This window comes from Pseudopipra pipra, chromosome 7 (genome assembly GCF_036250125.1).
Source record: "Pseudopipra pipra isolate bDixPip1 chromosome 7, bDixPip1.hap1, whole genome shotgun sequence".
NCBI classification, from domain to species: Eukaryota; Metazoa; Chordata; class Aves; order Passeriformes; family Pipridae; genus Pseudopipra; species Pseudopipra pipra.
The window spans coordinates 28109335-28131915 of NC_087555.1; the positions used below are offsets into that span (position 1 = coordinate 28109335).

Sequence of the window (22581 nt, forward strand, 5' to 3'; positions counted from 1 at the left end):
CACCTGGGCTTTCCTCTGAAACCTTCTGCCAAACCTGACCTGCAGCCAACAGCAGCAGAGAGTGTTTAATCTCAGACAACAAAAGATCATGGCTAAGTAGGTGCCAGAGAACCCAAACTGGAATTTCTACAGGTCTCAGATTTGCAATAAAATCCAAATTCTAAGCTCACAGTCAAACTGCCTTTTCAAACAGGACTGGATATCTGCCATTAGCTCTATGACAAGCTAGCTGGAACAAAAATAAATCTTAATGCAGAACAAAAAGCTACACTCAGTTCTCTGAGTGTAAACCTGCCTTCCCACTCCTGGTTCACCCACCCAGATGTTTATTGCAATATTGCAATGTGCTTATTGCCCCCTGAAGCAGAAGATACCCTTGTTTCATGCAGGCAGTGAAACTAAAATGCAGGGACAAGTTGCTGCAGGGACAACAGAACTGCCAATAGAACCCAGATTGCTCCGATTACTGATGCATCTTCTCAGAGCCTGGCTCACTCTAAGAACAGCTTTATCTAAGCTAGTTGTCACTGTTTGCTCCTCTCTACAGCTCAGCAAGAAGTGCTCCTAAAAGCAGCCACACTTCGCAGGTCCTTGAATATTTTCTGAACCAGGCAACAGCACATCTGTGGCACACAAAACCCCGGAGCTACCTTTGCATGGCCAGCCCCGAGGTAAAGCAGTATGTCAGCAGGTGCCACCTGGGACCTCTGCAGAGTGAAATGTCTTTCACAGAAGTGGGTGAGGAATGAACGTGACTCTGGCTGAGCCACCAGCCACCAGCTCTGTCACCCTGTGTCCTCCGCAGCAGGGAACACTCAAACACCAATCTTTGGCCTGCACAGTGAAAGGAATGGGAATCTTGAGTGTGAGTGACTTGAGCCATCTGACTCTGTCTCTTCTCCCCATCTTCCTAATCCAAGGCCTTTCCAAGCTCTCTGCAACCACTCCATATTCTGGCAAAGGCAGTTTCCCAGACATTGCTGAAAGTAGGGCTGAAAGGCACTGGCTTGCTCAGGCAGTGTGGTATTCTACTTCTGCCCTGGACAGTACAGGCAGATCTTGACTAATCACAAACAGGAGATGAAATTCACAGAATGTCTTCCTCCTGGGGGGGAAAAAAAAATCTCTTGCCCTGTATTTGTCTAAAATGTGAGAACTCACATGAAACACAGACAGTGGGTTAAACAGAAGAACCACTACCAGAGCCAACCAAGTTGAAAAATGGGTTTTTTTTTAATAACCTGTCATCAATTATAAATCTAAGATACATTTGCTTTCCTCAGCAAGCTCTGAATGGACAGCCTCACATTTTCTTTCCAAACAGTGAGCGCTAGAGTCAAGTTACAAAATTAACTGAAGGTTCCGGCACGACTGTAGCCATGTCACAGCACGGGCACTTGTGAGCACAAAGTCAAGAAAATCTTCAAAGGCAGAGAAGGCCATAGGTCTTCTGATGGCTACAGCAGAGGGGGAGGATTTGTGAACAGTCCTTGCCTAGGAAAGACTAAAACAGTCTAGTCAGGATGAACAGAGCCAGGGCAGCAGAACCACTAGAAGGTCCACCTCAACAGTTTTTAAGTTGAGGGAAAACATGGCTATAGCCCCTAAAATTTTAAGTCTATTTCTGTATATTCAGGTTCGGTCTTTTCCTTGGCTGCTTCTTTGGCCTCTGCACAGCGTTCTTAACACTGGCAGGGGGCAGTCGGAGAGTTACTTCATCATCCTCTGCATCATCATCCACCTGAGCAGCTTTCCGGCGCTCGAGCACTGCAGGAGTACAGACTGGAGTAGGATCCTGAAGAGATCAGAAAAACATGATTCACTGCAAAGCCACCTGCCAGAGAAAGTTGTCACTGCTCCTGTGGTACCACAAGGCATCTCAGTCCACCTCTCCTTCAGAATTTACACATGTTAAGGAAAATTGTGGGGTTTTTTTTATAACCAGCTATTTTTTTAGATATTATTTCTTCAGACAAAAGTGTCACCTTCAAAAAAGTGTATGTAAAAGGCAAATGTAAATTAATTTACATTTTCTAACAACTCATTATGCACATTTGCTTTCCAAGCTTTGTATCTCCTGACTCAAAGCACCATGAAAGCCAAGAGGAAAAGAATCAGGGTGACAGGAGGAAGTATATCTGAGACTGGCATACCGAAATTCCACAATCAAGCCCCCAGCAGAGCTGAAACATCCCAGCTTCGTTATCTCAGTAAGACCTCAGAACTCAGCTGACAGAAGTTATTCCTCACAATCAGCCATGTCCCAATTATTACAAGTATATCCAGCAACATTCAAAATAAAAAAAAAACTAAAACCAACTCACAACAGTGATGAAATCTTAACAGACCTTTTTAGACTGTCAGTATCCCAAATCTCAGTCCTGATGACCTGAATTTCCCTTTCATCCTAATGCTGCTCTTAGCTGCCATTTGTTTCCAAAACACCAAATACCATGCCTGAATAGCAGGGGGTAGAAGGGACAGCACGGTATGTAAATGGGGACACACTGCACTAGACTGTGTTAACAATTCAACTTCCTTTTCACCAAAACAGGGTGGCACTGTAACATAGGGCAGACCAACAGCAGGATACCAGCAAGGTCATTTCATATAGGTTAAAGCACAGGTGTAGGTGGTGTACAGGTGCCTGTCCCCAGCAGAGTGAGTGCTGAACAGCCAAGTTTGACAGCAGACCCACCACTACCTGGGGGCACCATGGGATGGGCATTGCTGGTTACAAGACGCTGAGCAGAAGCCCTTGCTGCTGAACACTCCCACGGGAGAAAGAACCGAGATGATTCAACCGCCCTCCCTTGTTCAAGAGTGTTAATATATCTCAAAGGAGCTACTGGCACAAAAACCTCTCAAGCAAACAATGTCAAGGTTTTTGATATCAAGATGGAGATGCCAGTTGCAGACTTGAAACATCTGCCCTGGTGTGAACGGCGGAGTGTGGTACTGGACACCACCAGGACTAGTCAGTCCGTCTTACCTGGCTGGTCAAAGAAACGTTCAGTTTTGATTTCTTGGATGTTTTAACTTTTTTCCTCTCTTTGCAAAGGGCCTGCGTAGCCTAGGAAGTAAGACAGATCAGGTGGATCACTACAAACTTCCTTGTGGGAAGTTGCAAACAGTCACTTAACAGTCCACAGGTTTCTTTGTTACAGTAAATAGATTGACTGACACAGAGGTGATCTGGTTTGAACAAAAACACCCAAAGCAACACAAGAAAAGCTGCTCCTGTGCATTTTAAAAACACACCATGTTATACAGCATTGCTTACAACTCAAGCACTTGACCCAAGCCCTCTGCAGAGGAGTGACATCCCGGTTAGTGTGGGCAGGGTCTATGGATGGAAGCTCTGGGCTTGGGACCTGCCTTCAAACTCCACCCTGCCAAAGCCTCCCACAGGGCTCAGGCAAAGCCCCTGCTGCTCTCCAGTGAACTGCACTCCAGTATTAAGCCACAGAAGGTCTAACTGCTTGTACCTCCCCGAGGCTCCAGGACTTTTGCCAGTTCCACACAAGACAGGTGATCTTCTTGTATTTAGCACAGCCCTAGAAACACATTTTGCACAAAAAACTCATGGAAATGGTGCCAAACTTACAAATCCTGGGAAGTCATAATCAAGCCCCTTTTCAGCCAGCCTCTTCCGTAAGAGCCTCTCCTTCCGCAGCAGGCGCTGTGTCATCCTGGCCTTCTCCACCAGGGAGCGGATTCTGTTGTACCGCCGGACCGCCGGCTGGGAAGGCTTCCGGAATATTTTGTCACAGCCTTTGAAGAGGTCCTCATGGACCCTTTCAGGAGGTAAGAACTGACCTGCACCACAAACACGGGACAGGAGGTCACGGCAGAGCTCCCCTTCTCCCCAGACACACCCACACAACGCCGCTCACTCCTTGTGACAACACTGTCAGTGGTGCAGCATCTTATCAACACAGAACATGTAACTGAGCACTCAGTCACCGGGAGAACTGATGAAGGATGGATGGAAAGAACACTTCAGTTTCACCCAGAGAAATCACAGATAATTGTTTTACAACAACACACAGCTCATAATCCTTTACAAAGCAAGTGTTACTGTCACCACATCTGAGAAACTCACTGATTTCATTAATCTTGTAATCAAAAAAGCCCCTTATGTCTGACCTTACAGACAACAGCTGCAACGGTTACAAACAACAAGGAGTTTCCACAATTGCTGCCTCCACAGCAAACCCAACCATTCCCTGAGATTTCAGGTTACAGAATCACACTGTGAGCATTATCAGCCCAGAGGAAAAAACAGCAATGGTGACCAAAGGACTGCAGAGAATCTTCTTTATACATGACGAAAAGAAAAGAAGGAAGGCAGGCTTAGTCCCACAGAAAATACTTCTGGGAAAAAACTCCATTAAAAACCCCTAAGGTTCTATGAACAGTCTGAAAAAAAATAACGGAAATACCTCTGAATTTCCTTTCCACATTAGAGGACTTACACTTCAGCTTATACTTACACTTGAGCAGTCTTTCGGAAAACAGGTAGTTGTTCATTGTGTCTGCAACAATCTTGGCCACGTCATCACACTCAAACTCTATAAATGCGTAGCCCTTGCTGCCTCCAGTCTGTGAGTGACAACAGAGACAGACCTGAAACAATGCTTTGGTACCTGAAAAGCTCTATCAAAATTATTTTATTCTTCCAAAGTCATAACCCCTTACCAACTAAACACAAGTAATTTCGAAAAGTTCAGTGAAATAATAAAAAGCACCAGGTTTAGGCCTAAATTAGTATTACGTTATTTGTAAAATACATGTTTGTACATGAAATAAACAGCTCACCAGCACATACTTGTTAAAAAACACATCTGCCCCTCATGGCTATTGTTCTGTGGTTGTTAAGAAGCTTATACAGCAGCCTCATAACGTGATAGCAAATCCAGAAACGAGAAGAATAACTGAACACGAAGCAACAAGAAACCTAAAGCGGAGTCGTAACGTTTCGCGTCGTCTCTCGAACTGGTGCGCTCTGGCAACATCCCCCACAGGAGAGAATTTACTTACGGAAAATGGGCCGCAGGAGCCGCGGCCGAGCCGCCCGTGCTCGGTCGGGGGCAGAGCCCGGCGCTGCCGGGAACGCCGCGTCCCACGTGTAGCACGGGCGGAGGGGGCTGCGGAGGAGCCTCCGGGCGCGGCCGCTGGCGCAAGGAGGGAGCCAGGGTGTTACAGAGCCCGCCCGGCCCAGCCGCCGGCGACCGGGTTTGAGGGCTCCGCCGCGCCCCGGCCCGGCTCGGGCGGCAGCCGCAGTTTCTCACTCACCTTCTTACTCCTGGAGAGCCGGAGCCGCGTCACCGTCCCGAACTGCCCGAAGTACTCGCGGAGCTGCGGCTCGCAGAGGCCCCGCGGGAGGTGCCCCACGAACACCACGCCGGGCGTCAGCTCCTCCTGCGGGCACAGCGCGGCCGCGTCAGACCGGGAAGGGACCCGCCGCGCCACCCCCGCCCCGCTGCGCCGCGCCACTCACCTTGGTCGCCCGCTTGTTGCGGGACCGCTGCACCTTCTGCTGGAACTCGCGCTGCAGCCGCGGCTCCAGCGCCAGGAGCGGCGGGGCCTTCACGGCCTCAGCCGCCGTGGCCGCCATGCTGCCTCCGCCGGAAGGGCGTCACTGCCCTCGCGCCGGCGCCGCGCGGCCGGACGCCGTCTCCCAGCAACGAGGCCCTCGCGCGGCCCCGCCGGGACCGGCCCGGCCCCGCCGCTCCGAGACGCGGACACGGGCACGGACACGAGCACCGCCAGGGCCAGCGACTCCCTCCCTGGGGACACCAGTTCTCTCCCTGGGTCGGGAAGCGCGCTCGAGCCGCCCCTCCCGGCTGCTCGGGCCGTTCAGGCGGTGCGCGGGCAGCCCGTCGCGGGCGCTGAGGCGGCGCGCGGGGCGGCGGGAGGCCCCGCGGGCGGGAGAGGCGGCACCGCCATGTCGGTGAGCGACATGTTCGCGGCGCTGCAGGGAGCGCTCGGCCAGGACCAGGACATCCGAGAGGTGCCGGGGGGCACGGGAGAGGGCCGGGGCGGGCGCCGGGAGGGGCTGGGGCGGTGGCGCGGCTGACGGCGCGCTGTGCCCGCAGGAGATCCGGAAGGTGGTGCAGGCGCTGGAGCAGACGGCGCGGGAGATCCTGACGCTGCTGCAGGGCGTGCACCAGGGACCCGGCTTCCAGCACAGTGAGTGCCGCTCCGCCTGCCCCGGGCCGCGGGGGGAGGGTTTCAAGCCAGACAAGTAGCAAAGTTGCCGTTCAGCCCTAGGGAGCACCGTTCTCTCTTTTTCTCTGCTCCCATCTCAGTGCAGAGCAACGTGTTCTTTTCTAGGTGTTTACTTCCTGGGATGCTGAACTGGCTCTTGGGTATCCCTCTAAGTGACGTGCGCATGGATTGTTCTATCATCACTCGTTGGGCCTTTGTATCAGTGTCCTCTTCCCACCCGTTCACCCCACATCCCAAAAAGCTGCGGTCCTGAAAGCTCTGAGGGTGCTCAGGGTAGACTGGGAAGGGGCTGGGCTTTAATCTGATTTGTAGAAAACAGATTCTGTGTGTGTGTAAAATCTACCTAATGTTGCAAAATACAAATGGAATTTGCAAAGGCTGAAAAAGCAGGAGCTGTCCTTGCTGCATGTTTGGGTGGCAGCAGGAATTGTTCTGCTGGTTTTGAGGTTTGGGTCGTGCCTAGCCTGGTTCCAGGCTCTCAGTCCAAATTTGCTTTAAGGTGTTTGACAGAATGTTTCAGGGCCAGCCCGTTTCCTCCAGGCCATGAGAGCAGCACTGCCGGTGTCAAATGTGCTCTTTCAGCTCCCCCGTTTCTCAGCTTACTGGTGAAACTACTGGAATAAACTTACATATGTGACTTAAAAGCATTTTTTTTTCTAGTCAGCATTTCCTGAGAAGAAGCAACTATTCTGACTTCGCTGGAAACTCTTGAGAGGAATTTGGGCAGGCCACCCTCCGAAGGTGAATAGAACAAGCCTCCCCAGGTGCTGTTTTATTCACCTGCAGAGCTGACTGGTTGTTTTCAGCCTGATGTTCACCAGGACACTCCTGCTGGAGCTGGAGGCCTGGAATTCCTCTGACCTCAGAGAGGGTCTGTGTTTAGCAACACTTGAGGTTTGACCTATGCTGTCAAGTGCAAGTTCTACCTGCTTGGGAAATCTGGCAGTGCTGGAAGTCAGAACTGCTGATTGGTTATTTAGACAAGCAGACAGTTTTATAAGCTGTGAAAACCCATGGATGTTATGTGGATGACAACTTCAGGGGCTGTTTTCCAACATTTAATTTTAATTCCTGGACAGAGCTGGTCCTGGAACTTGCAGAATTTGAGAAGAGATTTGGAGTAGTTGAAGGAAAAAAAAAGAACAAAACCAAAAGCCTCCAACCCAAGCCAAAAACCCAAAGCCTCAGTTTATAGTTCTTGTAATATCAAAAATAATGAATTCATGCTTAATAGGTTAGGAGTTAACTCACAGTAACAGACCTGTCAGTTTGTCATCAGTTACCATTGTAGTAAAGAAAGTTAATAAATGTTTAGATTGATAATAGAATGCAAATTAACAGAAGCATTGTTGGGGGAGAACAGCACCTGTCAGATGTCACATGCTCAGACTACAGTTTTATTTGATAGTAGCTGTAGTTCTGCAGTGTAAGTACCTTAAATGTCTGTTTGGCTTCCTGCGGCATCTTGTTGTTTGAGTCAGTACTGTGTTTTTACTAAGAAACTAGAATGATTAGGAGATTAAAAAGGGATAAACAATGACTCCTGTAACTATGAAAGAGAGAGTTATTCTCATTGCAGCAGAGTTCTGGTTGTACTTTGTAACGTGAAGATTTTTTTAGCCTTACACTTATTTATTCCAAGATGTAAGGAAAACTATTAACACTATTAATAAACTATGCTGAACTAGAAAAATATTAAATTATAAATAAAATATACAAACTAATAATAAAAAGGTCAAAAATACTATTAATTACTGCAAGTTCACGGGTGACAGAGCTTCTAATGCTGAGTAACTGCAGCTGTGTTGCTCTGAATTGCAGCTGCAGTTGGTGCAGCTCCAGCAGAAGCCGTTTTGCCAGTTGTTCCTTGTGCCAGTGTAAGTGGGAGAAGATTTCCTTCCTCCTGCAGCCTCCTGGTTCCTTTGTTTATTCCTGCATCATCAACTGAGGGGGAGTGATGAAAACTCAGGGAAACAACAGAGAGTCAGTGAGAACAGGGAAGGGTTTGCATGAGCAATCTGTCCTAAGGGTAAGCAGTGGCGTGAGCTCTGTCAATAGAAACATGGCATAGTTGGAAGTTTGATGGAGGACAGTTCCCCATACCAGCCAGGGGCTTTTAAAAGGACATCTTGCATAAGCTTCCTTGGCTCCCTGTCCAAAATGGAGTTTGAGAACTGCTCAGAAAGTTGCCCAGGGCAGTGTGAGCCTGCTGGTAGCTGATGTCAGCCAGGGTGACAAGCAGGGTCTCCAGAGCCTGACAGCCACCTCAGTGTCTTTGCTCTCAAAACAGCAACACCAGGGGTGATACCTGTACAAGGATAGTTTGAATTTGGGGGTTATGTGTCTATCGTTGGGCACTTCTGTCTAAACCTTTACAGTTAATTTTACAGTTAATTGTTTATTTTTGTCACAGGTTTCCTGTGGTAGAAGCCAAAAATGCAAATGTGTTCCTTACTCTGTCCCCCTGGCTATTTGACAGCTCACAACAGAGGCAGCCCATAGCTCTCAGTGAGCTTCACATGGGTCTTTCATCCTGGCTGCCACACAGAGCACTCACACCTTCTGCTTCCTGAAGCTTTTATTTTTTCCCATGTTATTCTCCATCCCTTTTTTCTTTAAACAGAAATTATGTTTTATTAACTGAAAGAAATTTTATAAACACACTTAAGTGACATCTACTAGGGCTTGTTTGATAAAAACCATCTCAGCTTTCAGGTTTAGCTTCTGTGGATTTTGCATGAATAATCCTGGCTTTTACACGTGCAGGAGAGCCTGTCAGGTTGATCTTTGGCCTTCCTTGGTCCGTGGCCAGGATTTGTGAGAGGGCTGCAGTTAAGAAGTTCTGGTCTAACTCCTCTGGTCGGTCGCTGGTGCTGCGGGTGCAGCGTGGCTGTAACTCCTGCTGCCAAACGGGAGGTGGCAGTGCGTGGTATGGAAACGAGATCGTTGCTCTGCAGAGGGTAACACACACTGGACAGACTGAAACCCAGTTTCTGCAAATACATCATTAAAAAGCAGGAAATGCAATTACCTGGCGGGATGTTACACCTCACATAACCTAACTCTGATTGATAAGAAAACAATAGGATAAGATTTTAATGTAGAGAAAGAAAAGTTGCTGTTCCATTGACTGTATGACTCAGAAGGCCCAGAGCAGATCAGACAGCCTGGAACTCAGGAGTCTTTCTCCTTTACCTCTGTGGTTCATGGTGTGACAAGAAGTACTTCTTAGATGGATTCTGAGGGTCAGTAGCCTGTCTTGGACAATGAAGAAGCACAAATGGCACTGTCTACACTAGAAAACTTTGCTTACAAACCCCTGGTCCCTGTCAAGTATCCATTTCCTGAATATACTCATTCCCTGAATGCTGTGCTGTTTCTTTTTCAGTCCCAAAGAAATGTCAGAAGGCTCGTGAGCACTTTAGTACAGTGAGGACACAGATGGAGTCTCTGAAGACCAAATTTCCTGCTGATCAGTATTACAGGTGCGCAGGATCACACCCAGCCAGACACATATATATATGGGAATTACCTGGGCATTTGGCATCATTGCTATGGAATAATGATTTAAAGGTGTATGGGCTGAATGCTTCTTTCTATTTGAAAAGTAAGTCATGATAGAAAGTATGAGGTTTTTGTCAGCATAGATAAAAAAATGCTTTTGCTCAAACACTATAACTTTTCACTAAGAATACTCAGTATTAAATTATTTTTCTAGAAACTTTCTTAAAAAAAAAGAAAGCTCAAGAAATTGATTATCTTGTATCTGGGAGCTAGGCATTTGCTGCTCCCTTAATTTCAGTTAAGTTGTTCGGTTTGGGGCATTTCTGGAAGCAGAGCTCTAAATCTGTCATGAAATGGCTGTTTGGTCGTGCAGACACTAAATGAACTTGTCACCTGTGTGTTTTGTTGCTGCCAGAAGGGGACAGTGTCTGGCAAGAACATTTCAAAGAACAAGGATCTTGTCAGCTCAGATCTGCTGAGAGAAGGTGGGAGGGAAAGCCTTGGCTGTCTGTGGGCACCACAACCTGGAAAACTCTGGGAGCTGAGTTAGGTGTGTGAGAGGGACAAGCAAATGTGAGGGTCTGGCCGGTAACCTGGGGATGGAGTTCTGGGGTACCAAGGAGATGGTTTTCAGCTGGTGTCATTTTGTTAAGCCCAGAATACTGCAAAATGCTGTGTAAAGGTAGAAAACACAATGCACACATAATGTGTGCCTGTTGCCTAATGCTCCAGTAACAGATATTACTTATTTATACCTTCACTTGGTGTTTCTTCTGCAGATTTCATGAGCACTGGAGGTTTGTGCTTCAGCGGTTGGTGTTTCTGGCAGCGTTCGTAGTCTACTTGGAGTCAGAAACATTAGTGACTCGAGAAGCTGTTGCAGAAATACTTGGGAGTAAGTTAATCTTGTAATTAATAAATTCTCCATCAATGAAGGCCATCCATTCAAACTGTGTGAATCTACCAAAAGAGTAGCACAAAGATGTGAGCTTACTTTTTTAACTTTTTGCTTTTAGTGTTCAAAAAGGGTGGAAAACATTAAATTCTTTGCCATAAAAGAATTGTGTCACCGCGGAGCAAAAGATTTGAAAAAACATAAGGAAAATAAATCTTGTATATTGATGTAAATTCAGTTATTCTCTTGGATTGATTATAACCTCTTGCACTGCCACTTGAGGACGTACAAGATGCTGAATAAAAATGCTGAGGAGAGGCAGTAATTTCATCATACATACAGGAAAATGCTGACTTTTATTTTGTAATAATATTTCATAAATTTGATATTTCAAATTACCTCCAGTAAACAAATGCGATTTCAGCTGGCTGGGTTTTAGTCATGCTCAGAATCACCTGATCACCACTCTGTTTTTGTCTCAGTTGAAGCTGATCGAGAGCGGGGCTTTCACCTGGACATTGAAGACTATCTTTCTGGTGTATTAACTCTCGCCAGTGAGCTGGTAAGGAAGATATTCATGCATGTTTTTGGATTGAAACTGATGTAAAAACCCAAAGTAATGTATTTTTTAGCTTTCCCAAATTGTTCTGGAAGTTCTGATACACACCACCTTGATCTGAACTTCTAGCAAGATGCTTCTCTGCATGTTCCTTACTGACACTTTTAAGATTTAAATGAGTCATTTGATTGAAAATCCAGAGTTATGGTCAACAAAAAGGTAGATCTAAGTATAAATAATCTGACTGCCTGAAAACAGGTGCTTCATTTGGTAAAGCAGCTGATGGGGACAGTGATGTGATTTGGGTGGGTGCTCTGCCAACATTCTCTGGTGTGTCTCCTCTCACAGGCCAGGCTGGCAGTGAACAGTGTCACAGCCGGTGACTATTCCCGCCCTCTCCGCATCTCAGCCTTTATCAACGAGCTGGATTCTGGTTTCCGTCTCCTCAACCTGAAGAACGACTCTCTGAGGAAACGCTACGATGGCCTGAAATACGATGTCAAGAAGATCGAGGAAGTGGTTTATGACTTGTCGATCAGAGGACTCAATAAGGAGGCCACAGTTGGTGCAGGCGGAGAGAAATGAACGATGCTCCTTTGAACAGCATCATCGATTACCTCATATGGTTGCCAATTTAGGAAGTATCTAGTGAAGCCTTCCTACAGTAGTTTAGAAGAACTGCAGCTCAAAGCTGCTCTCTATTTTCTTACAAAAGCTGTGGTACAGGTGTTAGATGTTTTGTAAAATCATGTCTAAATTAGGGCAGGAGGCTCTCTGTTTCCAGTGGAATTCCCCTGTCAGACACACGGTGCTGTTCAGTGCACAGCAGCAATAGTCAGTAACTCCCATGAGCTGATTCCCATTAGTTCTGTAGTGTAGCTTCCCTGCTCCGGCAGTGAGGTGCTGTGGCTGTGACTGCTCACACACCTTCAAAGACGTGTGCACAGCACACACCTCAGTGCAGATACACAGGATGTTTTAAAAAACACAGTGTGTAAATATCTACTTTTTTTTAAGACTTTTTTTTTTTTTGCCTTTTTGTTTCTTAAATTTTCACCTAGGTAAGTTGAACAGATTTGCATAACCGTTTACTAACCAGATCTTTTTAAATGATTTCTGTTAATGTATCCCCCTTAATTGAGAAATTAGTGAAAATATTCCTGAGAATTCCTCCATTGGAACTGGTGTCTGGCACATCTCTCTCTTTCTCTCTCTCTCATTTTTATCTTTTCTCCAAGATTTCAGTTACCATGGAGAGCAAGGTTTTCTCAAAGGCCTGCTTTCTCTATCTGATATTTTTTTTTACTGACATGAGTAAATGCTGAGTTTGAATATGATCATTTGCCTCAAGAACTCAGTCTAACCAATTTTTTAATGTTTTTTTTAACTTCCAAGATTTCTGAATAGAGAAGCATCTGAGTTGTAACAACCTGTACAGGCCACAACTGTACCCTTGTCCTGAGATTAAAAAAAACCCAAAACTATAGTTTGTGTAGTAAAATGTTTGTATCTTGAGAAAAGGGCAAATTACTAGTTTCAGGTAATTGCATGTAAGGTGTTTGCAAACACCAACAGCCTCTTTCACCTGTGTAAGTGGAAAGACTCATGGCTCCCAGTGTGCTTTTTCTCTTTTACTGAATGAGTTTTTCCATTCTCCTACTTCTGGTGGTGCAGGAGGGCTAAGGAGAACAAATAACTTCTGTAGGAGGAGTAATACTTCCAGAGGATGAACGTAAACAGTAAAGTTTTTGTGGGGTTTGTTAGTGTTTCAGTTTGTTAGCAAAGATTTACTACGGTTTCAGTTGGGGTTTATTTGTTTATTGGAAGAAAATGATTTCTTGGTTATTTTGGCCAATAAAATGTGTTCTTTGATTTTGGCCATTTGGTACCTCTGTCTGTTGTCTGCTTCCCTTCCTGCTGTTGTTTGCTTCCCTTCCTGGGACCCTGTTCTGATACACTGGCATTTAAGTTATACCCAGATGGTAATATTCCTCTTTCACAACTGAAGAAAATGAGGGTGTAACTTCCTGAGTCCTATGGCAATGAGACCAGCTTTCAAAGTACTTCTTTGTTCTTGTCCTGTGCCACTGTTTGCACCTTTCTGGATTTAACTCTGTGGAGGTGGGAGGAAGGAAGGAGCTTAAGCCAGATTTGGTGCCAAAACCAGAGACGTGGGGTGAAACAACACACTGAGGCTCTGAGACACAGCTGTGCAGATCAAGGTCACACAGGAAATGTGTGGGAGCAGGGGAATAAGAGAAAAGTTTCCTGAGCAACAGTTTGGGGTGTCTCGGGTTGGAGGACTCCTGGCATGTGGAACTGGGATGTGAGGCCATGGGGCAGGGCAGGTTTCTGGTTGCAGGGCTGGTGTTAGTTAAGGCTTTGTCATGGCTTATGTCCCAGGTACTCCAATTGCATTTGGTCATGCAACAGATCTGCTTCCTGACACAGGATCCCATGTGCCTAATGCAGCTTTTCAGTAGATCCCAGATCTGCCAGCTCTTGCATCTCTCAGTGTTTTCCGAGAGCTGGGTGGACATAGAGCAGTGCTGTGTCACAGGTGCAGGGACCATGGGAGGGTCAACTGGAAGAGCAAGTCTCTTACTTAGGGCTTAAGAGGTGCAAAGTGTGGGATCCTTCTGTCTAGGGCTCTGTGAAGAGCAAGTGCCTGAGAAAGAGACACTCCTGTGTTGTGTTCCTGGAGTGTGTTAGCAAACACCTTGTTCTTTGCTCTTCCTAGGTTTTGAGAGAGCCTAGCATCTTCCTCTGAAAAAGCATCGTTTGCAAGAGCCAGGCTGTACAGTGCATTCCCAAGCTGGGTCTGGAGAAGGGAAAAGAAAACCAGTAATTCTTTCTAGGCTGCAGCAAGGAGGTAGCCTGTAGGATCTTGTGGCCTTGACTGTAAATCTGCACAGTACCCTGATCCTAAATGATAAGTTGTGTTTGCATCCCAGAGCTGGGAGCAGAGGGAAGAAGGAAAACCTGGAAGGATGGGGAGATGTCTCTTTTTGACCCTTCCCTTTCCCAGGGGGAATGGGAACAGGCTGGCCAGCAGGGAATGGCAGTGAGCTCCAAGGACTGCAGAGGCTTGATGGCTCATGATGAATCAGATGCACTTGAACTCTGAACAAGTAACTCCTGTTGGTACTGAATGGACTGCGCAGCGCTGGCAGCTGGGAGGGGAGTGAGTCAGAGCAGGAGCACTGAGAGTGACTCAACAGCCAGCATGGCTGTTCCCGGAGCCACTTCAGCCTCAAGTGTATTCCCAGGAGCACTCTCTTGGATCATCTTTGTATTCACTCATTTGTTTTTTGTTTGCTTTTTGGGTTTTTTTTGCATCTCGATGTCATTTCTGTGTTGTTTTGTTTGTTTGTTTTTTTCAGTAAAAAGGGCACTTAAGTAGTTGATTAACTGCTCCTTATTTGTAGCACTGCCTGTTCAAGCCCAGTAGATCAATGGAAGTGGTGACCTGAAACGGTTCGGGAAGCAGGGGTGAGCAGAGCTCCATGGCACAGGATGCAGAGCAGACCTTGGGGCTGGCTGTTGAACTAGGCTCTGCCTGATGGAATTCATTAACTGCAGCCAGGGTCCAGCCACCTCTTTAACCTGGCACTTGTTAAAGGACATGTTATCACCTCCAGGCTGCCCTTTTCTGGTCCCAGCAAATATCTTTGTGCAGTGAACTGGATCAAGGAACTGATCTTTAGTTTTCAGCAGTGTTTGCTCCCAATCTGGTGCATCACACAGTCCCTCCACATGCTGTACCAATGTGTGGAGGGAGGCTTCCTCCTCTCCCTGCTTTAAGTAGTGTCAGCTTTAAGTATTCTTTGACCTGTAACACTATGTGGTAAACTTTGTTTTTTCTTGCAGTAATTTAACTGCTTTTTATTTTGTAAATAATTTGTCTTCTTTTCACTGTGAGGAAAGTGAGAACTTCTGTGCTATAGAGCCTCACTCAAGTTTTTCAGCCAGTGAGTTCATTACACACTAAGGCAATTAAGGAGAGCAGGGGTTCTGTGACCCCAGGGGTCTGTGCATGGATGCTGACCCGTTACTCACCAGCAGTCCATCTTCCCTCATTAAAGTGTTGCCTGTTGCTGGATGCTGCAGTGCAGCTCTACTGAAAAGTGTGTAGAGGCTGTTCAGAGCCTCCTCCCCCCTGAATTCATAGAGTGTTGTGAAAGGAATGTTTGATTTTGGAAGGAGAAGTCCTATCTGGTATATGTCTCTTGTCTGCGTGATGTGGGTACCTGATGAGTTAGGTAAGATGGGTATCTCCTGTCAGGTGTCACTGCCTGTTTATTGTCACTTCAACCCAAGATTTTAGCCCGTGTGAAATGGTCCAGAGCTATAAAGGCCTTGTGCTCTTTGCACAGGTGGGTTATCCCAGGCATCAGTCATGGGATCTGCTCTGTGATGTTCTTGTGACCTCCAGGCTTGCCGCTCCATCTGCCCAGCCCTCCACCCAGAGAGAGGTTTGATGTGGATCCTCCCAAGGATCTGCAAGGGAAGCTCCTGCACTAAGAGGGAAGGGTTCAAAACCACTGGGGCTCCACTTACACTGAAACAAAGGATTCCTTTGCCTGGTTCTATGCAGAGAACCTTCCCAAGGTCTCTATCCAGTGTGCAGACTGGATCTTCTCATTTGTAGCCCACATAATTTCTCAGGGATGCAAAGCCTGCAGTAGTGGAGATCACACTGGGGCAGGATTTGAGCTGGAGAGTTGCAAATTATCATTACATTAATCCCTGCTAATGGATCTAAAGCCTAATGCCAGCTTTTCAATGTTTTTCAGCTGTGTAACTGCTCAAGCCTGGGCAGAGACCGGTGCTGCAGGATGCTTTGCCTGTGTTCTGATTCCTCCAGAGTGTTCTTCCATATCTGTTGAAGAACAGGAACTCTGTATTCCTATCACTCAACTTTTCCATCATGCTGTTGAAAGGTTTCCCTTAGTGGATCACCTTCAACTTCCTGAGGGAGATGTCTTATTTTGGACTGTACACTGTTATTGTCAAAACTTTTTTTTTTTAATAACGCTTGTACCTGTCTCCAGTTGTACTGATATTCTGCAGCAGCCTGAGAGATATAAGGCATTTCCTTTGCCTGCCTGATCAGTAAGACTTTTAGCTCCATCATACTCCACGGTAGTGACAGGTCACTCAACAATGACAGTGAGAGCTTTGAATATTTATCTGATCTCTGGGAGGACAGTTTTCTCCTTTGCTTTTGGTTTCAGGTTTTTTCCAATTTCAAGTCAGAGAATGTCAACCTAATTCCAGCTGAATCTCACCCCCACATGCATTTAAGAGGAGACACAGCTGACATCACAAAATGAGAGTTACTACAGCTGCCTCATTCATGAGCTCTGAAGGGATCTTTGATATAGTTCTCAAAGATTTAAATTATTTTCCCTTTGAGCATGTAAGGGACAAGCAGGAGAGTGCAAGATTCACCAGAATCTCCTGCTGGAGATCTGCTTTCCTGGGATTTTTGCTGTGTTATAAATTCACGTGCAGTGAAGGCAGGAGATCTGAGATGGTCTTGGAGCTCTTTTCAGAACTTGGGATGTGCTGAGGTCAATCTCTCAGTCCTCAGTGACTGCTACAGTAGCTTCTTGCTGCCAGACCAAAGCTGGTGCTCCATTTCAGATGTGTTCTTGATCACAGAGTGGAGACCCACACTGAACGCCCCCTCCCCATCCACACTTCTCTTAAGGACAACCAGGAATGTACAAGGACATCATAAAGGAGATCTCTGTTCACCAAAGCAGAAGTCTCTGCCCTCTAAAGTATTTGCTCTTCATCTCCCCATGTTTTTTTTAGGCTTTCCCACCCAGCCTCGTGACTCATAAAGGAGCTATTCTTTCTTTCCTTGGGACCTGAGCTCACAGGGGGCTCTTAATCCAGTGTTTTGTCTTCTTGTGTGTCTGCCTTCAGAACTCAAAACTATATGAACTCTATAAATAAAGACTGCCTTTTGTTGTTTTCCTGGTAAATGACCAGTAAGGCTTATACTAAATTCTTGTTAAAGGTCATTTTTGAGTTCTGATAAATCAAGGGAGTAACTAACTTTCTCTTATTCCCTGTGACGTGGTACATCCAGAAAGGTCTGTTTGTACTAGCTGGGTAAGTTCAGTGGGCAGGAGTCCTGAAAAGTAATCTTAGTACTTTGTCAGTCATGACAATGAAAGGCATAAAAATATGATGGAGTTTGGAACAAATAATTGCTTTCTTGGCTTACAGACAACCCCATTCCCAGGTACCCTGGGTTATAATAGCATTTTGTCAGTTTGTTAATCAGAAATGGAAAAATACAGCACAACTAATCTCCATGGCTGTCAAGTAAGACATGTACATGTGATGCTGAAAGACCTGGAACGTCCCAGGAGTGGGATCATGCAGTTCAGAAAGGTGTCTAAGGATTATGGAAATCTACTGCCTTGTCAGTGTGCTGGCACTCCTCGCCCTTCCTGTGCCGCCTCACCCCACATCACGGGCTCTCCAGGGCCATAGGGATTGTTCCATGCTTGAGTTCCCTTTCAACACCTGTAATTTACAGGCAGCCAAGCAGCTGTGTACACATCGGATACATAAAAGGAGCACGTGTGTTGGAAGCACAACCTCTGTCTGGTTTGACAGGTTCAACAATCCCACTGTCGCTTCCCCTAGCAGGCTGTCCCAGATCAAAGGGCTTGTACTGTTCCCTGGCCACAGGTTTTTTAGACAGGACTACAGCACCAAGTACATGTCCTGCTTGTAACTCAACACCCTGTGATTATTTATGGACCCTCTTCTGGGGACAGTTTGCTTGGTTCAGAGGAAATAGGCCATAATTACTTGGAGCCCGGCAGGCAGGTGCTTCCTGTGATACCTAGAAATACCCTGAATCTAACAAATTGAACAATCAGCCAAACACAAGCTCGATGCTAAATATCAGACCTTTTACGTATACTTATTGTTCTCTAACCTTTCTGAACAGCCAGGCTGGCTGAAGGTATCTTGATTGAAAGATATGACTGTACAAACAGTCCACAGCTGGTTTCGAGCATGAATTGATGTGGAGAAAATCACTGTGCTGGAAAGTAATTGAAAACTTTCCAGAAAGCAGCAGCTTTGTGTGGCTGTGAAAGCCACTTGCTGTTTGGATAAATTAATCTGTTACACTTACTTGTACCTATACCTTGCCTTGTCAAAGCTGCCCCAGAGGTAATGAAGAGAAGATGGCTGTGCCATTGTGATCCTGGCAGGGAAGACAAAGGTGCTACAAGCTGTTGCTTTTTACGTGTGAGGTGAATGAGGCTTGAAGGTTCATAGATGCAGATCTGTCATGACAGCATAAGAGAAATTTTCCTCCAGCAGCTGCTCTGCTCAGGCATCCATCTCTGTGAAAAACAAACAGCAAACTAAAGCAATGCCTCATGCTCTTCACTGGTTGTTCAGTATTTTGGGGAACAATTATTGTCTAGCAACTAGGAAATAGCTGGAGGGAATTCCAGCTCACCTGAGGGAGCCAGGCTGCTGCCCTGACAAGCATTTTGACAGCTATTGCTCACTACAGTGCTCAGCTATGTGCAGCCACCCTCCAGATGATGCAAATCTTTCCATTTCCTCTAGAACAAAATGAAGCACCAGAATGCTGGATGGTGCAGATGAAGAGAAAATACAGTGAGACACAGCATGTCTCACTGCTGGTCTCTGTCTCAGTGCCTGGAGCAGTGTAACAAGCCCTGGCAGCTGTGGCCAGAGGACAAAGCACTGGGCACAGTTTGAGGCCTGCTCAGGGATTGTGTCAGTGGTGACTTTACAAGACTAGGGCTACCTTTATGAATGTGGCTTCTGTCTGCCTTCATGTGGTGCCCACTGATGCTGGTTGATCTCTGGAGAAATACATGAATGTGCTTGTATGAATCCTCCTGTAAAATAAAATGCCTGTAAAAAAAATACTGTGTTGGTATTGAATAATACTGATTGGCTTTGTCTTTACCCTGCAGGCCTGAAAGAACATTTACAGGCTGTCCTCCAAGATCCATGAACCAATACTTAGGCTCCCTTAATTTTGCCTCCTGGGCTGAAATCTGGCCTTTGCTGTGTAAGTCACAGCGTGACATTTTGCTGATCCTGTAATCGCAAGGCAGCGGTCAGTGGTAATGTCAGGCTGAAAAGGTTAAACCCCGTTTGCCTTTTTACTATTGTTCAGCTTCAAGTCATTTCCCTGCTGAGGAACTGAGAGAGGCTGGACCTCACGGGGTAGTGCTTTGTGTCCTCACGTCTGGTGTGCTGAGACCTGACCTGCCCAGGCAGGACTGCAGCCAGAGCAAAAGATTTTGTGCCAGTCTGTTGCTGTCTAGTGAGAGTTAGAGTAGCAGGTTTGTACTGTTCTCCCAGTCTCATTAGGAGTAGCCCCTCCACAGAGTAGATGTAGGCACATTGTTCACCTGAATGCCACCCACATGTGAAAGATATACTCCAGAGTACAAATATTTAAAAAAAACACCCACCTAAAGTAATTGAAACATAATTATTAAAACCTTTTATGTTACTCTACAGTACAAGGTAAATTGTTCCTTTCAATTAAATTTTGAAATACACTAGATTACATCATTTAAATAATTGCAAACTCTTAAGTTCACTATCAGTGGTAGCAGAGCTGTATTTACATATACTTCTGAGATATTTCAGATGCAGCATTATGTTCCAGTCCCTAAGTCAGTTAAATAACAGACTTTCAGTGGGGGTATGCTGCTCTTCCACAGGTTCTACACATATGTGGGGTGTATGTGTCAGAGAGCAAAAACTCCTTTTATTCATGTTTGCCTTTTTTTTTTGCCTTTTTTTCTTTTTTTTTTTTTTTTTTTTGCTGTGTGCATGCAGCTGAATCTGAGCAAATTGACACCTACTTGATGTGGCTGAAAGATGAAAGGCCTTTCTTTTTAAACAAGTATTTTGACTAAATATACAGAGGTGAATAATGAAATACAGTCCTTAGGATTAGTGGTGGAAAACATAATTTTCTTCAACTTTCATCCTCTGTTGCATAATACTGCACCTAATTTTGACCCTGACTTTACCTAATGCTGATGAAATACAGTCAGTAGTGGAAACCTCTCTCATCAAGACTGGCTTTCAACACAATCCATGCAATGGCAAGCATCATACATCATTCTCCTGCAGTGCAATATCAACAAGTTAAACAGTATTTTCCTCTAGTGATCTGCTCCTCTAGGGGAGACCATCTCTGTATGTACATGAGTCACAAACTGGTTGTGAGTCCTGAGGCTGGAGACCAGCATTAGGCCGTGGTGCTTCCAGTGCTGTTAAGAGTCTTTGGGGGTCAGGCTCCTCCCTGTGTTGTCCATGGAGCACAGCAAGTTCAAGCCACTGAGGCTCTTGATGGTCTCTGCACATGACACTGGTCAAGCCAAGTCAGCCCGTGCAGGACTCAGGGCCTGGTGTGAGGAGTGCTGATCATGATGTTGGGCAGCGCGTTCCGCCGCTTCTTCCAGGAGCCCAGCTCCCTGGAGTACCGCCGGATCTGCCTGAACCAGTGGTGAGTCCGTGCCCGGTCGCTGTCCCGGAACACAAACGCCTCCCTCCTGATCTCAATGAGTTCAAAAGTGTCGTCACAGTCTGGATCGGTAGAGACAATGCAATTACTCAGCCTCAAGGGCTCCCTGAGCAAATGGAACTTCCCGTTATTTTTGTCCCTGATGAGTACCAGCACAGCATCCTTCACAGGCCCTGGCTCGGCTGATTCCAGGCTGGACTCAGACACACGCTTCATGTTCACCAGGAGGAGAACCTGCATGTTCTGGAACTTCAGGGTCTTGCTGCCTTTTTTCACCCACTGGCCATCGGGGGGCTGGGCCAGCTGCAGAGACCCCTCCATCACAAATCGCGTTTCCTCCCGCAGCCAACCAACAGTTTTGAGGGCAGTTTCTCTCATCTCAATATTAATGACTTCCCTCTTCTTCTTGCTGTCCTGGCGAAAGGATCGGAGGGTCCATGTGTTCCCCTCCTGCTTGGTTTTCATGTTGATGTGCTCCAGGTGGGACTCGATGCGGCTCTTGGCCTCCCGCAGGCTGCCGTGATCCGGGTGGTACTCGGTGGTGGCCTTGATGATTCTGCTGAGCAGCAGTGGGTACTTGGTGACTCTTTGCAGAGGGGCCATCAGGAAGGACCTCAAGTTCATCCGCCGCAGTGCTGTGTTGTCATTCTGGGAGACATTGAGGAATATTCTGCAGGGTTTTAAGAAGAGAGAATGAAATGGTAGCTGTTCTGCCAGCAGATGCTGCAATCCTAAAAGCAAATGAACAGCATGGTGCTGCTGGGCACTGCAGCACACCCCCCCCCCCCCCCCCCCCCCCCCCGGGTTTTGCAACCTTGTGAATTCTGTCTTCTCAGAGACCAACAACAATTTCTGTACCTGTGCTTAGCTGCAGAACCATGATGAGGTGCCTGGGACACGAGCACACGGCATCCTAACAGTCTTTTATTAAATCGTAAAATAGCAAGGGTGTGATCTTTCCCTGGTACACCCTGATGTAGACACGAGGCACATACATCATCTTATACCAGATTATATTAATTTGTAGCACCTTTAAACATCAGATTACACAGCATTCTAAACAAGAATTTGGTACTGTCATTATTTTAAGCTGAGCAGTGGAAAGACAAATTATTCGCCTGATGTTCCAGTAAGCTGGGGCTAGGAATGGGAAACAAATTCAAATCATGTGTGCCTCACGGTGGCTTTCCCCAGTGGAAATCCAACCTGGGCTCTGGCACAGGGACTGAGAGCTGTTCTCAGCTGAGCATTATTTGGTGACAGTTCAGTGCAGTGGTCAGACACTGCTACCACAAAACATAGCTGGGGACCATCTCCACTGGTTGCCTCAGTGGAGATACCAAGAACTCAGTATTCTTTGGAGATTACATTACTGTCCTCACCCCAACAGAGTGGTAACTGAAGAAAGTTAGCATCAAACTTTGATCTAGTTGGGCTGACAAGGGCTTCAAACTCAACCTGGTGCCCTTCTGGATGAACGTAGCCACGTTCTCACCTGAGCAACTCCTTTTCCTTCTCCAGTGCGTTGAGCATGTTCACGGAGGAGGACTGCTGGAGGCAGTAGGTCTGGAAGGCTGGCAGCATGTTGACAAACTCTAGGAATATTTCTCCGATGCACACAGTCATCAGGTCATCATCCCCCTGCAAGGGTGCAATAGATCCCCTGCTTGGTTAGCTCAGGAGAAACACAGCCACGGAGCCTGCATTCAGTCCTGTCAGCATGACCCTGCTGCAGGATCTGGTGAGCACCAGACCAAAGGCGGAGCTGGGCTCACCCTTCCTAGTGGAAAGGCAGTCCCTGCAGGTTCCTGGGAAGCAGTGGGT

At 46.5% G+C, this 22581-nt stretch overlaps 3 protein-coding genes across 9 annotated transcripts in view; 1 reads left to right on the forward strand and 2 right to left on the reverse strand.

Annotated features, from left to right (window-relative positions):
• Positions 1–1214: 1214 nt before the first annotated feature.
• On the reverse strand, positions 1215–5658 carry NIFK (nucleolar protein interacting with the FHA domain of MKI67). The gene is made up of 6 exons (XM_064661396.1): positions 5504–5658; positions 5299–5424; positions 4497–4605; positions 3608–3819; positions 2993–3073; positions 1215–1795 (listed from the first exon to the last, which is right to left on the reverse strand). Exons 1-6 carry the CDS (start codon positions 5618–5620, stop codon positions 1619–1621), a joined length of 822 nt encoding a protein of 273 aa, XP_064517466.1. The 5' UTR covers positions 5621–5658; the 3' UTR covers positions 1215–1618.
• A 126-nt stretch (positions 5659–5784) lies between these two features.
• On the forward strand, positions 5785–13069 carry TSN (translin). The gene is made up of 6 exons (XM_064661395.1): positions 5785–6016; positions 6102–6195; positions 9623–9719; positions 10518–10633; positions 11116–11195; positions 11541–13069. The coding sequence occupies exons 1-6, from the start codon at positions 5951–5953 to the stop codon at positions 11775–11777; spliced, it is 690 nt and encodes a 229-aa protein (XP_064517465.1). The 5' UTR covers positions 5785–5950; the 3' UTR covers positions 11778–13069.
• Positions 13070–19699: 6630 nt separating this feature from the next.
• The window catches only part of LOC135417351 (uncharacterized), a 45177-nt gene continuing 42295 nt past the window's right edge, over positions 19700–22581 (reverse strand). For all 7 annotated transcript variants that reach the window (XM_064661386.1, XM_064661387.1, XM_064661383.1 and 4 more), the window contains 2 exons: positions 22253–22398; positions 19700–21427 (listed from right to left, as the gene is read on the reverse strand). In XM_064661386.1, the coding sequence (XP_064517456.1) occupies positions 20632–21427; positions 22253–22398 (942 nt within the window). In that variant the 3' untranslated portion in view covers positions 19700–20631. The remainder of the gene's footprint in view (positions 21428–22252; positions 22399–22581) is intronic.